Source organism: Drosophila subpulchrella, chromosome 2R (assembly GCF_014743375.2).
Source record: "Drosophila subpulchrella strain 33 F10 #4 breed RU33 chromosome 2R, RU_Dsub_v1.1 Primary Assembly, whole genome shotgun sequence".
Taxonomy (NCBI): Eukaryota; Metazoa; Arthropoda; class Insecta; order Diptera; family Drosophilidae; genus Drosophila; species Drosophila subpulchrella.
In genome coordinates this window covers 4292512-4308835 of record NC_050611.1, presented here as the reverse complement: position 1 = coordinate 4308835, position 16324 = coordinate 4292512, and the positions used below count along the sequence as shown (strand labels likewise).

Genomic DNA, 16324 nt, shown 5'->3' with positions numbered 1-16324 from the left:
ATCAAATATATTATTTTCAGTAAGGTGGTCTGGACTTAAATAAAAAGCCCCTTGTTTCTTATTCTTGTTGAAAAGTTAAAAGGAAAATCGATCTTTTCGTAGTAAATTTTAAATAGAAAAAATGTTGTATGAGTAATTTTTAAGGGAACTCAGGGATGTTTAAGGGAACTTAGAGATGTTTAGTTTTCGAATAAATTTTTTGGCACACTTTTGAATGCAGAATTGAGAATTAAATTTCATTTTTTGGACCATCCTAATACACAAATGTAGAATAGAGAGGATTAGGGACAGTTAAGTGACTTTAAAAAAATTCCCTTTCTTTTAATTAATAACAAGATGTAAAGGTGTTGGTATCCAACAAACGACATAACATAAGAAAACTTTTTTTTAAGGTATTACATTACAACAATTTTTTAAAAGTGCTTTGAGGTGCTGGTGTAACGTTATAAGAGACGACAAAAACTATATATCTACGATAAGGATTCGTTATATTTCGATATCACAGCAGATGGACGAATAAAAAGTTTATTGGGACCACAATCCATATTCCCAAAGGTCTTATCAGAAATATATGGGGCATAAATGGTGATGTGCTCGTGACATATTGCCTCTTCGTATGAACATACTTTTGTATCAAAATGCATGGCTACTTGTTTTTTTTCATGAGTGTATTTACTGGATATCATTGTTATTATACGAATCATAATAAATGTATGTATGAGCCATATATTTTAAATCTCTATGTCTCAAACTTTTCCTTGAACTGAATGTTTTTGGTTGTTTTGGTTTCTTACAGTGGCTTTAAAACTTTTTAAGGCTGTACCAATGAAACAACCAACGCCAGTTTACTTTTTAAACAGGTAATGAGTTAACTTACTTTAATTTCTTTTAAGTAAAAATGATTGATTAAATGAAACTTTGCTTTCTTAGTTATATTTCAGAAATTATATGATGGAGCCATATCCTCAAGCACTTTGAAGATGTTTCATGTCTATGAAATATATTGTAATATACTTTTTGGCGTAACTTATTTTTCTGCGTCAGTTTTTAAGATCTTTGGTTCAAAAATAGTCCAATATTAAGCTAATAAAACTTTAATTGCCAAAAAAAACCAAACAATGGAATTTCAGTTTCATAACTAAAGTCTTTAAGTGATTTTTGTGTTGTCCGACAGTTTTGTTGGTGGCGGATGTTGCAGGCGAACAGACGGCAAAAACCCCAGGCGATAAAAACACCTAATTATATAAATGGTAACATTAAGTATTAAAAATATTTTAATTATTACAGTAATGTGTGTTATTTTGTGGATTGTGTTGTTTCTCGCATCGGCATTCTAACGATCCGATTGACCAACAAAAGGATGATAAATGTATACATGTAAATATGAATGATAGATAGGATCAAAGTGTCGCTTGTGCTCTTCCTCAGGCTCCTCCTCCGTAGATCAGAATAGTCTCTTTGGGGATGGACGATTTCACGAACCAGTCGCTGGAAGGGGAGCTTGCAGATGAGCAGCTCGGTCGACTTCTGGTATCGACGGATCTCACGAAGAGCCACGGTTCCGGGACGATAGCGATGGGGCTTCTGCACCCCACCAGTGGTTGGCAGCGATTTGCGGGCAGCCTTGGTGGCCACGAACAAAGTTCAATGCTTAGGGAGCGTTAATTTTTCTGAAGTTAAAAAGCTGGCCGTTTTTGTTTATTATAATAATCTCAATAACTATACAGTTTTAAAATAAATCGTAGGAGTCATTTTTGAGAAACAAAAAAAAATTAAAAAATTGGATAGAAAATCTTTGGGCCATTACTTTTAAACTATAATATTTAGCCAAATCACGTTAAAAGAACGTACAAAATTTGCTTATTTATAGCATTTTCCAGCCAACCCAGTGGAAATTTCCAAAAGTGGTCCTTTCATTTTATAAACATAAATTACGTGGTTCTTTCTCCCAAAACCCATTGCAATTTTTAACGTTCTTATATGCAATCCTTTTAGTGTTTGAGATACCTTTCGATTGGTGTATAACTCGTTACGATCGTCACATCACGTTAGATTTTCATTTCTTTGAGTATTTATAGTAAGTGCCTTTGCACATTCTCCTTTTGCGCTTCGTCACTACGTGAACTGCCGTCCACAGTGATGGTTTACAGTGAATCTAAAACTGTTTTAATGCTGTACCGATAAAATAAAAGTGTACTTACATATAAAGCAGATTATGAGTTTACTTTCTTAATTATAAGAACGAAGTAAAAATGAATTATATAATGAAACTTCCTCAAGCACTTTGAGATCTGAGATGTTTGATATCTATGAAATATATTGTAATATACTTTTTGGAGTAACTTATTTTTCTGCAATAGTTTCAAGGCGTTTAGCACTTAGTGATTCAAAACTAGATCGATATTAAACTAAGAAAACTACAACTATCCAAAAAGAACAATGCAGAATGCAAGTAAAGCTTTATAACTACATTTTCCAATTGATTTTTGAGTTCTAACTGTCACTTAGAACGAATTTGATTTAAACAAGTCTTCTCCAACATACATATTTTTGGTAAGAATTTGACTTAGGATTCCCCTTCTTTGTAAACTACTTGATTACAACATATATATTGCCAGTTATGTGAATCATGCATAAAAGCTGAGAAACAAATACTTTGTTTGTGGGACACAGACAACAGTCCGTAAAGCCTTTTTATATTTTAACGGTTCAGTTAGTAATGGTAGCTTAAGCCTATTTTGTAATTTTTATCCAGTTAAAACCATATATATCCAAATTATATACTTCCAATGGGAAATCAGTTTCCTGCAAGGATCAGGCATCAGTGGCCATTTCCGTTGGCGGCCAGCTTAGCGGATCCGTTGGTGTGTCCATTGGAATGGAGCTTCTTGCCATTGGTGGCTGATTCAAAGGCACAGGGTTGGCCCAGGGTCTTGGCCCGCTTCACAGGTGGCTCATTCGTGATGGTGGCGAAGTCGAACTGTGGATATAGAGGGGGCTTAAGATGCTTGATGACTGGAATCCAAACGGATTTGGCTTACCCGCTGCTCCAGGGTCATGTGTGAGATGGGCGGCAGACCGATGCAGCCGCGCAGGATGTTCTCGATGGCGGCGCGCTGGCGGAAGAGCGAGTTGACCACCTGGGAGCCCTGTGGCACCAGAGGCGCCTTGCACAGGTAGCTTAGCAGGGAGAGGACCGGCTTGAAGGGAACCCACGGGGCGGATTCGTTCTCAGCACTGCGCAGCTGGATGCGGGTGCTCAGCTCGCCAAGGATTACCAGGTCCAGGATCAGGGGTGTGGCCAGCAGCGAGTCCTCGCACGTATTGTGGATAACCAGCGTATTGTGGCCGCCCATCATGATCTCCGATGTGTACTCGTCCATGGCCCGCTTGCTGTCGCCCACATAGGGCACATACTTGATCACCACCACATGGTCGGGGTGCTCATCGGGTCCGTAGAGCAGCTTGTTGGAGGCCACCATGTCGTCCACCACGTTGCTCTTGGAGATCTGCCGGGGGAGGGTATTTAAAAGTCGAATAGTCCTTAAGGAAATTCACTGAACCCTTACCTCCTTGGAGCGGAACTGCTGGGGAGCGGACAGATTCTTTCCATCGTTGTTGCCCAGGTGGTTGTAACTGGCAATGGACACCGGCTTGATGCCAGCTCCCACCAGGAAGTCCACCAGAACGCTCTTGATCTTCGTCTGACCGGACTTGAAGTCATCGCCGGCAATGAAGACCTTCTTCTCTTCGGCCAGCTGGATGAGTCCGGGCACAAAGGTGTTCTGCGGAGAGCCATTGATGTATGTGCACTGCGGGAAAAAAAACATTGAATGGGGATTAAGTATAAAGTCTTCAAAGAGTGTTCTCCAAAGCCCTATGGACCATTTTCTGGAGTGCCAGTTAAGGTACGGGTTAGCTCTCATTTAATTAAGCTAATCCAAGAGCCAGAAAGATTTAACTCTCAACGCTCGAGAAAAGAAACACTTTATTAATCCTACACATCTTAACCGACACTCAAGAAAACGACCCTAAACAAACTAAATGATTATACATAGATCATATTAATTTCCGATTTCTCAAAGTTTTGAAACTTTTATCATTGAGTTTAATTTTTGACTCGGATAAACATTTTTTAGATCACATTTAGAAATCGATAACAAGGATCTTAACGTGACATTGAGAAATCGGCCCTAAATATAGAATCCGTAAGCATTAACAGCAGAAGCACTCACCCCCTCGGCGATGCTGGCCATTGCGAAGATCGTCGAAGGCGACACCTCCGAGTGGTTGGCCTTCAGGGAGGCGAGGAGCTCCTGGCTGGTGGTGTTCAGTCCCGCCTGGACTTCAGAGAAGCGCTCCGTGTTGGCGGTCCACAGAACGATGACCGAATCGACGCCGCTGCTCTCGCGGAAGTCACGGATGTCCTTACGGATCTGCTCGTACTGCTCCAGCCGAGATCCACGGATTAAGTTGTCGGCCCGGTCCGACTGATTGGCCGCAATGAAGTCCGGATCATAGATGGACGCACGTGGTCGCATCTGAGCCAGTTTGTCATAGATCTGATCCTGCAGAGCCACGTCCAGGACTTCGGCCCTGCGCATGGCGTCGCCCAAGTGGAGACCGCTTATGTCCCAGCCGTCGACGATAATATTGTCGGGCTCCACCATTGGCAGCAGCTCCTTCATGGGCACGTAGACATCGCCGCCGACCTCATCGGATCCAATGAACACGGTGGAGGCCTGGGTGATGGAGCCGAACCAGTTAGCCTCCTGGATGCCCGTCCGCTTGCGCCACTTCAGCTGGCGGCGATTGGCCTCCAGGGCGGCGGTCAGGGTGGAGCCGTTGTTGCCACCCCATCCCACCAGCATCACGCCCAACTTGGGCACCTGGCGACCCGTGCGTATCTTCAGCGCCGTGGTTTGGGGTTGCACCTGCAAAGATTGGCAAGAGATTAGGTCCGATAAGCCTTGGAAATGGCACAACCCGTTTGGTCTTATTATAGGTCCGGCCACCTTATCGCCATATTAAATCTTGCCACCCCGGTCAGGTAGCCAAAAGCATAAATTATGATCGCGTGATTTTTGCGAAGCGAACCTGATATCAATACCTTTCAATGGTTTTTGGCAATGGCAATGGGGGGTATTTGTGATTGGACTCTCTTGGCAACAGGTGGCTATGATCTGATTGACCATAAAAAAATAATGATATATTATGGGAATGGTCAAATCGAGATACTCACTGATGCAAAAAATATATAGGTATAGAAAATTATTCCCGATTATATATAATTCCATATTATTTATAACATGATATCCCTATATCACTTATATATATGTTTTACATTGCGTATGAATTTAAAATTGATACACACTCAAAGTGTGACAAAATCTTTATATCATTAGTACACGACTTGTAATATCAGATTGTAGCAAAACTTATCGTAAAATGGGAAAAAATCTTTCCTTTTTGTAAGACTTTTTCGCTAATGCGATTGAAATTTGAAGAAAAATTTATAATAGACTTAGGTAACAAAAATAAAATTCTTTAAATGGTTTACAGTTTTATTCCTTAGCCTAATTTAAATGTATTCCACTTCAAATATTTAAATATATAAGAACTGGATTATAAAAATCGACAGGTATCGCATGGTCTTATAACTTATTTTTGGGTGTTGTTTACTCAAGCAGTTCTTGTCCGATTTCTGCCGAGTCAACGCACGTTGCTTTGAACCACAAACAAAAACTGATGAATAAGTAATGATAATGATGATGATGATTGCATTCTAAATTTGGGATCGTGTTGGTCCAAGGTCCACTATTGGGTTCTCCAAAAGCCGGCCGGCGAAATTATCATTGGCCGGGGAAAGGAAAGGAGGCTCGCTCTTTGGCCGGCTAAGAGAGTCCACTTCTCTTTGGGCCGCTCTCTCTTTTTGTGGACATCGCCTGACAGTGACCTTGAGGCGCAGCAAGTGTCTGTGGGTGGGGTTGGGAGTAGGGGTGGGTGGCGGCAGCAGGGGATGTAAACAGAGCACGTACCGCGACCACAATCACTTGGAAATTAGCTATCGGGTTTCGATTCGGGTCTACTTGCCATCCCTATTTGTTTAGGTGCCATTTGATAGTCGCAAAAGGCGCCTGCGCACAGAGTCACGCCACCCGCAGTCCGAAATAATGGAATAATGACGAAATATCAGCCGTATTTATTGTCAGCTGTTTTCCCGAACAATCAATAAACTGTAACTGTAACGCTTCGTGTAAGTGAGTAAGACCCCGCCCCCGCTTATCGGTGTTTTTATCTGCTGCGAATCGGGGAGGGGTCCCTTGGCACCCGGGTAGTTCGGCACTATTCGGTTCTTGGCTAGATAATGGAAAATTTTACTGTCCCTACACCAGGAAAAATGAGCTCTTAAACTCAGCTTTTCGTAAATATTAGTAAATGACATAAATATTTCGAAATATGATATATCATAAGTCAGATTCGGTATAATATTTGGCAAACTGGCACTGTACACTGTGAAAAAATTAACGTTTAAATTGATTGGTTTTTTTTTTAATATTTTCGAAAAGTATTACTTATGTTTTAGAAAGAATTTTGTTAAGTCTTAGCCTAAGGAAAGAATTACACACACAATAAGAAATATCCAAGAATATCCATTGTTCTTGAATTGAGAACATTCGTTCTTAAAAACTGTGTAGATACATTTTGGTATTAATGTTCTCAATATCAGAACTAAATGGTGAGAAGAGAAAAGTTAAATTGAGTTTATTTAACAACTTTGTGATAAATATACACTACTGACTGGAATAATAGTGTATTTGTTGAGATACATATAATATCCAAATACCGCTAATTTAACTTGTTTCAAGCAAGATAAAAACAAGTTCAGTTTAAAAATGTCGTTATATTTTTAAGAACATTAATAACTCAGAGGAGATCTTTAGAATTTTCTCTGTGCATATAAATAAACTTAAAAAATACTAATTATATCAAAAACAATCATTTTAATAGACTTCGTTGCTAGAAACGATAAGAAAAATATTTTCTGGCGTACAGACTTGGATATCCCTAGTTAAAAAGAGTAATTTAACTTAGGACTGTATCATTTGTTTAATTGTACCAATATTTTGTTGAGAAAGACGAATTAAAGAAATGTTGTATTAACAATTTCAAGTTTTAAGCATTATTTGGCTATTTGGGTGTATTATTTTGCATTATTTATTATTTTCTGCACCCAGGTCAGGCATACTATTCTCTGAGTGCTGGCAAATGCGCATTTGAGCGGGAGAGCACATCCCGCCTGTTGGAAAAGTTCAATGTGAAGGTCAGCCGGAAAATGGGCTTTTCGCACCCAGTTCGATATCTTAGAACTGGGTTGGATAGAAGATGATCTCAGGGAGTTACCACCTGGTAATCTGACTTACCTGCAACTGTCCATTGGCGGTACGCTTCACATGAGACGTCTGGTAATCGTAGTCGGTTGTGATGAATTCATCGTCCACCTGCACTTTGGGGGAGATGACTTCCAGCGTTGAGTTGTTGGTGGGCTTCATTCTCGATGTTTTTGCTAACACTCTCTTTTTGTCAATTAGCGCGTTTTAATGGGCTTTGCCTGGCACTTGGTTCTCGGGACTGGGTTCTGGAGACTGCGTTCTGGTCGAGGCAAAAGTTCGCGGCGAATGACTCGGTTGAGTGGAAACCGGGCCGCTTTTATAGACTCCCGGCTGGCGAAAGCGCACTCTCTTCTTTCGCCCCATATCGTACATTTAACTCTCCGTAACGCTCTGCGGCGCACTTAAGGGAACCAGACGATATCGGAAATTTTCCGGCATGCGTGGGATTTCTCAATCAGCACCGCTGAGTCCTTCTGTCCATCTCTTTTGCTCGGCGTAGATCGCTGTCACCTATTTCCATAATTCATTGAGTGGCCAATTGAGTTTGAATTCAATAATTCAAGGCAATGGTTAGGCCACGGAAAATTTCCGCTTGCTCTTATTTTGCCAAATCTTAAATGGGTTCTAATGTTTAGTTTAAAGAGAGCCCTTGCAAGTCACCATTGAATTGAAAATAACATTGTAAATATTTGCTTTTTTCGAGTTTTAGCTTTAAGCTTAAAATAATAGATTTTTAAACAATGATATATGGCTGGAATTAAAACAGATTAAGATTTTAGGTCTTGTCATCAGGTCTGAAATGGGTATCCCTTGGGTTTTACCGAATATATCAATCAACTTAATTCCTAACCTCGATATGATTAAACCAAACTCGCTTATAATTCTCTATAATAACTATTTAGTACCAGGGACAGTAATCAATATGAGTTTTAAATTAAAATCATAAAAGTATCATAATAAAATAAATAATTCTTGTGGTTTTTATTATAAAACTCAAAATAATGATTGACGATCATATTGATGTTTTACATTTTTTAATATTTTGATTAAAAAAACATCAATAATCATTTTATTGTCATTGGCTTAGACACACGTATACGTTTGAAATTTATTTTAAAATTATTTTAATGTAAGAATGTCTAAGCCGAGTAATACTATAATAATAATGGTGAATGACTATTGTTTTTTTTTTAAATCAAGGTATCAACACCTTATAATTAAGGTGTTTTTATCATTATGCTCTATTATGTTGTATACCGGCAATTCATCTGAACCTTTTGTTCTCTTTTATCGAAACATAGTAGAATTTTTGTCAATTCTTGCGCATGACATGTGTAGTAGTCTCTTTCCGCGCTCTCAGAGTGTTCCAGAGTGACACCCACTTGGTTTGTTTCAGAGGACAGGCAACACGGCTTCCTCGAATCTTCTGGAAGCCAGATGCAGGCGAAACTTCTTAGAACTTTCCTTTATTGCAGTCAATTGAGTGCGAAGTGAGCTCGAATTACTATTTGTTGATCAATCAATGCAGTGGGCTGGTCCGTTTGCGTTTCGAGTTGAACAGGGTTGCATAATTGCTGGAGATCAAGAAGCTTCTACAGCCAAAGTTTTCCGCTGGAGCCTTACGGCAGTCACCGCAATCAGCAGACCCGGCACATGCTGCTGTGGGCGTCTCGTTTCCCTCACATGCAACACTATCGCCAGCTCGAGTCTGACACGTAGTTCCAGAATAAACAACGACCAAAAACTCGGTATCAGCCCATATCCATTTCCTGCTGGGGGGACACCCTTGAAGCAAAACGTTTGCACTTGTATAAAATAAATGTATTTTGTGTATGTAAAGCGACCTTGAACTTAAGTAGCAAATACTTAAAGCATTGGAATATCTTAAAGAACTTAGTATACAATGATGTTAAATAAATGGTACAATTTCACTCTGATGCTAAGGTGCTATCTACGCTAGAATTTTTGGATCTTTTAAGGAATGGTTTGGGTGCTTTTGAACTTCAAAATTCATATTCGTTTGGGGTCAGGAAATACCTTGCGTACGTCTAACATTATGTACAATTATGTAAATTTCACTAAAAATAGTATGTAAATCACGGTGATCACAATCTGATAAGCACAACACTTTTTCGAACAAAACACAGACAAACAAAAAAGAAAGTGCACGAAATCAAAGGGAAAGCGAATGAGTATGCACTTATTCTAATACTGAACTAGTTGTCCAAGAACTCCCACTCGCTGGAGTTGTTTGAGTCACTGGTGGCCGGTGTTTCCTTGCGCAGAGGATCGCCAGCTCGCCGAAAGTCAGGGAGGAAGCTGGTGTACTCCTCCTCCTCCTTTTCCACTTTCAGCGACAGTTTCGGCTTCGGCTGGCTCATGACAAACTTTAGCGGAGCCATTTTGGGCTTTGAGGGAGCTACGGCCCTAATCCCATCCACGGGTTGACCTGCATTATAATCATCCTCTGTGTTAAGTGGACTTTGCCGGGAAGTCGTTTGAACACTGGCCTCTTCCAGGTGCGTAGGATAGCACCTGATTAGTGATTCGCTTAGTTGGGGAGCCTGCACCTGGGCAGCACGAAGCTCCTCCTCGGACAATGGGGACAGATGCACCTCCGGAATGTCCAACTCGGCAGCCAGCGATTTTGCTTTTTCCGCAACGGTCTTCTGCAAAGTGTTGGGACTTAGGGCATCGGGCAGGTGCGCCAGGAAGGCTGCCTTCATGTCCAGCGGCGAAGCAAGGCCATTGCTATAAGAAATATGGCATTTATTAGGATTAGAAAGATAAATACAGATGTATTAACAAAGCCCTAATTATTGATGCTTACTTTTCTAACTGACAGTAGCTGGCCTCCATTAGGGTCGCGGCATTGGTAAGCGGTAACCGTAGTTCATGGGTCTCATGGCCAATCTCAACAATACCCGAACCACTGGCTTCAGGCGATTTACCCACAGCAGTCTTTCGGCTGCAGTGGACGATGGACTGCTCAAAGTCCATCTGGCCAATGCGACGGAAGATTTCCAAGCGGCGGTTCTGCTGAACCAAAGGTGACTCCACCGCCATTTCAATGGGCACATTAAGATCCAGATCCTCCACCGGCGACTGCTCGAAACACTCCTCCGCATTCTGCAGAACTGGATCCGCAAGGGGCTCCACCGGCGACTCCAGCTGTGAATAGTGCGAAGATCCCAAGACGGGAACTGGAGGCGGCATCAGCGGATTGAATATGACCTTGACCGTCTTATTGGGTGGCTCGGGCAAAGGAGCCAGGCGCAGCAAAGTACGATCGCCCTCAAGTACGAAGATCTCTTTGCCACAGACGCAGAAGTCAAGGATCTTTCGGAATCCACGCGCCACGGCTTCCACTTTGAGTTTATCCAAGTTAAGTATATACAGGGTGGCATCGTCGTGGGTAACCAACAAGGAATCGTGGCCATCGTACAGGTACAGCTGCCGAAAGTTGCTACTGGCCACGTAGCCATCCTCCGTTCCAGGTTGCCTAGTAGAAGTGGAAGCTGCAGCCGCATGCTGACTGCTGGACGGCTCACTGCGCGGTTTGGGGTTCAGTATGGGTATCTCCCAGGTGGGGCTGCGCATCACAGCGTCTCTGAAAAGCACGGTCTTGGACACATTGCCCGCGGCATCGGCCACCCAGAAGCGCAGTCCAGGTCGCCCGCAGACGAGCTGTGCCTGGTTTTCGGTCTGTTTCTTGAGAAAGACTGCGCCGCAATCGATGAGCTGCTTACGATCCTTCTTGCCCACCTGGGTGATGCTCCACTCCGAGGTGTGTACGTCGAGCTGGCATACGATGCAGCGGTAGAGCGTGGCCACTAGGAGGAGGCTCTGCTTCACACTGAGCTGCACTATCTCGTAGGCCTCGCTCAGGATCTCCACGGACTTGCTGAGGTGCTATTTTCAAGGGTTACAATTAGCGAATGCTTAGGGTAATTGGGAATTATTTGCGCTTACCGCCTGGTAGTCGAACTCCGTGAGCACCACCACGCCTTGGCGATCGCCCGAGTAGAGCTTCATCCCGTTCTTGGACCACTCGCAGCAGCTGACCACGCACTTGTGCAGATCCCGGATGGTGTAGCGCTCGATGGGCCGGCTCCGGGTGCAGGGAGCCACCAGGTCCAAGTCTCTAGGTAGCTCCTTCTGTATTTGGAAGATGCTCACCTGCCCGTTGGCGCATCCAGCCGCTACCATGTACTCCACGGAGTTGACAACCCGCACGCAAGTTATTCGAGTAGCCGCCTATAAAAATGGGAAGGGGAAGTTGACTTAATGGGGGAACCACACGCATGTCCAAGGGTGCGGAAATGAGTCATCGAATGTGGACATACCTCCGCCTTGAGCTTCTGCATCTCGCCCGTGTGGCGGTTGTACCAGAACACGATGCCCGCGTCACTGCCCATGGCCAGGAACTCCTCGGTGGCGTCCACACAGGTCAGGTTGAGATTGGCCGGAAAGAAACCGCGTTGCAGCCGTGCCGGAATTTGCTCGATTATCTCCGTCAGCGGCGCCCACTCCCGGATGGAGCACAACTCCTTGCTGCTGGCCATGTCCTTGCTGGGATAAATTGCGCCTCAGGTCAGGACGGGGATTTCGGGATTCCACAATTCTCTCCTTTTCTCGGTGTCGTCTCTCTCTCTTTTCTCCGGCTCAGCAAAACAATCAACAAAACCCCTTTCGCTGACATCTGGCAACGCCCGCTCGATTAAGCAAGTGGACAGCCCTGTTGGGCGGGTAATTTCAAAATTGTAAGCTAGCACAAAAAAATATATTTATGTTGTTGCATTAAAATAAGCTTCGGCAACTTAGTGGCTATTTTAGATAGTTGGAATTTAGAAAATGGGCTTTATAATTTATAACTAACGAGCTTGTATAAGTTAAACCAGATGAGCTGAAGGCCTTAGCTGCTAGAGCTCTTAATTTAGTTAGCCTATAGGTTTAACTTTAAGCTAGCTTTATATAAATAAATAAATAATAAATACTCGAGTATTCCACCACTTGAAGTTTTTAATTGAAATACAATTGGTACATCGTAGCCAATAAATTCGTAAATACTGTGGCGCCTTCAAAAAGTTTACTTCTGCCCGCGGACGGAGCTCCAGGAACTGGTCTTAAAGAGAAGGTCGCTGAAACCAACGATTGAAACTGGTTTCATTCAACGGTTAATAAAATTCTTTTGAAATAATGTTTCTTAACCAAATTCACATCGGCACCATGATTGCTGGAATAGTTATAAAAGCAGTTCTCAAATTACATATTATTGAATTCAAAATCAAATCAAAATGATTCGATAGACCGCCAAACATTATAAATCTATTTTCAGTACTTGGCAACTCTGGAAATCAGCTGTTGCTGGCGGGTTTCAATTAGGGAGTGTATTTTTAATTCTTGTTAGCCTGCATCGGAATTTAAACAAACCAGGATGCGGAAGTACCAGCAGCTGGTGCTGCTCCTAATCTCCTGCCTCAGCGTGGGCATACTCCTGATGTACAAGACCGAGAACAACCGCCTTAAATACGTTCTCAAGTACGTCAACTTCTTCGGGCGCAACGATGCCGCAGTTCTCCGACGCCTGGAAAATGGAACAAAGGAGGATGGACCCCAGGCCGTCCTGTGGCGCCCGCTGCCCGTGTGGCAGATGATCGGCGACTCCTTCCACGCCTACTCCGCCTACTGGATGCGCAACGAGTTGGTGGCCGGCGGCGAAGCCCACGTCCTGGTCGTCGGCAAGAAGGGAGCTGTGGTGGACTTCCGATGCACCCTAGACCTCCAGGGTGGGCGCAGTGTGCAGGGAAAGTTTCGCTTCCAGCGGGACTCCATTGAGAGCCTGGTGGACGACAAGTCCTCCAACTTCACCAGCTATCACTTCTTCTGCCAAGTGAGCCGCGATTTCGGTCAGCCCGGCAGTGTCTCCTTTACGGACATCACCACCACCACCAGGAGTCCGGTGAAGCTGCGCCTGCGGAACTTGAAGCCAGCGGGCAAGAAGAGCGACAGCAAACAGGTGGCAGCAGTTCCTTCTCGACTGCCGGCCACCATCTGCGTGGATCTCGTGGGCTTTAACATGACCTCCAGGTTCGCTCGCAGCGAGAACGCCCTGCTGCAGTTCTTCCTGTTCCACCAGGCCATAGGCATCGATAATTTTCTGGTGTACAACTACGACGAGCTGCCCGAGGAAGTGATTCACCTGCTGGACCGGACCAACATTAATCTTTACGGTCTTCCATTTAACTTTCCTTTTCGGCAAACCAACGGCACACAGTCACGGATCCATCAACTGTTGCTCACGGACTGCCTGCTGCGGAATGTGAACCACGCCAGCTTCACTCTATTACTCCGTCCCAACGAGCTGTTCTTCCCCAACTCTCGATTCTCTGTAGACCAGGCCAAGGGATCGCTCCAACAGCAACTAAGACACTTCTCCTCGGAAACCTCTCGCTTTGAACTGGCCACCATGTCTGTGTGCTATGACGAACGAAAGAAACTGCTGCCCGACAACGTTCAGTACGATCCGGAGCGAAGATCCGCGTACAAATCGTTGCTGAATCGCCTGGAGCAGCCACCTGCGCAACTCTTGGCTAGCACGGCCGAGGTGGAACTGTCATTGTCCACCGGGTTTGTGCATCGCTACGTGGACTGCGATCACGTGGGCAGCGACGGCCTGCACGACTGGCGCAACGCAGTGCGTGAGGACTTTATGCAGCACATCAACGGTCTGCGTAACGAGGTGGACCTACTCATCTAAGAACACATATTATAGCCTTTAGTTTGAGATTTAAATGTAGCTCTGAGAGATTACTTGACTGCCATAAAGTGAATACAAATTAGCACACAACTTTGGTATATTGTATATATCATAGACAATTATAGACATCGGATTCGGCCACATAGGTTTCCCCGACTTCACCAAATCCAGTTTTATTTCATAGGTAGTTGCTCCGTTTTCGCTGGGAGTCTTTACGCGTATTTAACTTAGAGTTACTTGAGGCGCTGCATGAGAGCAGCATTCTTGAGGCCAGCCTTCTCGATGGTGGAATTATCATCGCTCAGTTCGCGAGTGGGAAACGAGGACACCAGGATAAAGTTACTGGTTGAGTACTGAGGGCGTGCCCTGCAAATGAAATACGATTAAAGTTAATCAGCTCGCAATGTCCCCAACGTCAGTGCATTTACGTTTGAATGAAGCGACGAATGTCGGAGACGGTGTGCGTCAGATTAAACTGCGCAGCTAGACGCGAGCCATCCGCCAGACGAATCTGCAGCGTGGTGGACGGTGCTTCGGAATTCAAGTTGATGGCATCGCGGGCACTGGCCTCCTGGTTGGCTGTCTCGACGGGCGACAGTGCCACTGGAACTGTTGGAGCTTCGGTGACCACATTGGCCACGGGACTGCCCAGCTTCTGGCCGGATCCCTTGAATGTCTGCGGAGCTGCCTGGCGCTTGAAGTCCTCGTGTCGGTGGTCCTCTACGTCCACATTGACCATGCGGCCCATTTCCAGCAGCTCTTGCGGGATTTCTCTGAAATGGTTTAATTATATAACGATTTTATAACGCATTTTGTAAAAAAAAAGGATTCGTATTTAGTACTAACACTAGGAAATGCGATTTATAAATGGATAGATAAGATAAATAGATAGGTTGGTACATAGTTATAGAAGTGTATTGATTTTCTGTTAGACCTTCACCCCTGTTCTAAAAACATCAAACGAAATACTCGGGGAAGGGTCTTTTGAACATGGAGATGTCAAGTTAATTAACATCATGCATCAGTTTAAGGGATGCACATGCACCCGTTGCTAACATACATCGTAAAAATAGCTGCACGCGGGGATGAGTACCACTTACCCGCGCATGACTGTCTCTAGGAACTCCTTGTTCTGCGGATCGTCATAGTGACGCAGCTCGCCGCCATCGATGGAGAAGCCCTGGCTCCAGAGCTTCAGCACCACCACCGGTTTGTTTTCACCTCCCTGTGCCGGTTTATTGGTGCCGACAGCCGTGTGATCATTATCTGTCATGCCCAGCCGCATGCCCTGGCCCCAGACAGCACCACTGGGTCCTCCACTGCCACCGCCGCCGCTGCTGGTGGAGGGGCCCACCTCCGCGATGTTCTGCTCCTGCGCAGAACGCATCATGTCGGTGAGCTGTTCGCGGAAATTCTTGCGCTTCGGTGGGCCCAGGACCTGTTGACCGGAGCGGTCCGAGCCGCCGGCATAGAATGCCTGCTGGTCGTCGTCGCTCGATGGTTCCTTGGACATGTCGCTAAGGGTGGCGAATCTGGGTGGGGGGAAGGTAGTTCGGATTATTCTCGGTGTTGCCAAGGTTACAATGCAACTCACTTTGGCTTGGCCTTTGACGCAGCGGGTGCAATGTCTACCGAAGCTGCTGATGAGGAAGCGGCGGTGGCGGTGGCAGCGTCTGCGCTTTTGGTTGCCCCAGCGACGGCGGGAGCTGCTGCACTTGCTCCCGTTCCACTACTCGATGTCGGCTTTGGTTTCGGGTTGTCCGCGTGGCCCACCGATGGCACCGGAACCGGCAAATCCGCCTGGGTGCTCCAGTAGTTGCCCAGAGCGTGCTGAAAACGAAAATTTGGCATTTTTTTTGGGTGCATTAGTACTGGCTGCATTTGCTGCATCATTGTTGTCGCCGGCTCTGCGAAAGCTCACCTCTATGTCCCAGTCGCAGCTGGACAGGTAGAACCTGGCCACATTCTCGTCGGTTCCGGTGATTTCTATGAATTGTGCAATCAAATCGCCGCGCGCGGCCATTTTAACCGAGTTTTTTAATATATTTTCCGCAGCAAATGATTGACAAAAAATCGTACACCAGTGTGACCACACAAAAAGCGCTACAGTGTCCAGTGTGTGCTCACCTGTTCAAAGTAGTGGTGGAGAATTATCGATGTTTGAAATGAC

At 44.7% G+C, this 16324-nt stretch overlaps 4 protein-coding genes across 4 annotated transcripts; 1 reads left to right on the top strand and 3 right to left on the bottom strand.

Moving 5' to 3' along the window:
* Window positions 1–2655: 2655 nt before the first annotated feature.
* Window positions 2656–7687, bottom strand: LOC119550801 (inositol-3-phosphate synthase). Its single transcript, XM_037859735.1, has 5 exons — window positions 7425–7687; window positions 4236–4934; window positions 3570–3812; window positions 3042–3509; window positions 2656–2980 (listed from the first exon to the last, which is right to left on the bottom strand). The coding sequence occupies exons 1-5, from the start codon at window positions 7551–7553 to the stop codon at window positions 2822–2824; spliced, it is 1698 nt and encodes a 565-aa protein (XP_037715663.1). The 5' UTR covers window positions 7554–7687; the 3' UTR covers window positions 2656–2821.
* A 1513-nt stretch (window positions 7688–9200) lies between these two features.
* On the bottom strand, window positions 9201–12072 carry LOC119551412 (WD repeat-containing protein CG11141). The gene is made up of 4 exons (XM_037860751.1): window positions 11741–12072; window positions 11367–11651; window positions 10225–11306; window positions 9201–10145 (listed from the first exon to the last, which is right to left on the bottom strand). Exons 1-4 carry the CDS (start codon window positions 11957–11959, stop codon window positions 9611–9613), a joined length of 2121 nt encoding a protein of 706 aa, XP_037716679.1. The 5' UTR covers window positions 11960–12072; the 3' UTR covers window positions 9201–9610.
* A 675-nt stretch (window positions 12073–12747) lies between these two features.
* On the top strand, window positions 12748–14244 carry LOC119549058. Its single transcript, XM_037856762.1, has one exon. The coding sequence runs from the start codon at window positions 12832–12834 to the stop codon at window positions 14152–14154; it is 1323 nt and encodes a 440-aa protein (XP_037712690.1). The 5' UTR covers window positions 12748–12831; the 3' UTR covers window positions 14155–14244.
* Window positions 14245–14252: 8 nt separating this feature from the next.
* LOC119549059 (NSFL1 cofactor p47) lies at window positions 14253–16263 on the bottom strand. Its single transcript, XM_037856763.1, has 5 exons — window positions 16076–16263; window positions 15749–15984; window positions 15255–15686; window positions 14583–14927; window positions 14253–14520 (listed from the first exon to the last, which is right to left on the bottom strand). Exons 1-5 carry the CDS (start codon window positions 16175–16177, stop codon window positions 14388–14390), a joined length of 1248 nt encoding a protein of 415 aa, XP_037712691.1. The 5' UTR covers window positions 16178–16263; the 3' UTR covers window positions 14253–14387.
* Window positions 16264–16324: the final 61 nt, after the last annotated feature.

Coding starts and splice junctions, on each gene's coding strand:
- LOC119550801 (XM_037859735.1), bottom strand. CDS start 7,553: ATGAAGCCCACCAACAACTCAACGCTGGAAGTCATCTCCCCCAAAGTG. Junction 3,813..4,235: donor TGGCCAGCATCGCCGAGGGG/GTGAGTGCTTCT, acceptor TTTTTCCCGCAG/TGCACATACATCAATGGCTC. Junction 2,981..3,041: donor ACATGACCCTGGAGCAGCGG/GTAAGCCAAATC, acceptor CTATATCCACAG/TTCGACTTCGCCACCATCAC.
- LOC119551412 (XM_037860751.1), bottom strand. CDS start 11,959: ATGGCCAGCAGCAAGGAGTTGTGCTCCATCCGGGAGTGGGCGCCGCTG. Junction 11,307..11,366: donor CGGAGTTCGACTACCAGGCG/GTAAGCGCAAAT, acceptor CCTTGAAAATAG/CACCTCAGCAAGTCCGTGGA. Junction 10,146..10,224: donor AGCTACTGTCAGTTAGAAAA/GTAAGCATCAAT, acceptor TATTTCTTATAG/CAATGGCCTTGCTTCGCCGC.
- LOC119549058 (XM_037856762.1), top strand. CDS start 12,832: ATGCGGAAGTACCAGCAGCTGGTGCTGCTCCTAATCTCCTGCCTCAGC.
- LOC119549059 (XM_037856763.1), bottom strand. CDS start 16,177: ATGGCCGCGCGCGGCGATTTGATTGCACAATTCATAGAAATCACCGGA. Junction 15,687..15,748: donor GCGTCAAAGGCCAAGCCAAA/GTGAGTTGCATT, acceptor CCCCCCACCCAG/ATTCGCCACCCTTAGCGACA. Junction 14,928..15,254: donor CTAGAGACAGTCATGCGCGG/GTAAGTGGTACT, acceptor AAACCATTTCAG/AGAAATCCCGCAAGAGCTGC.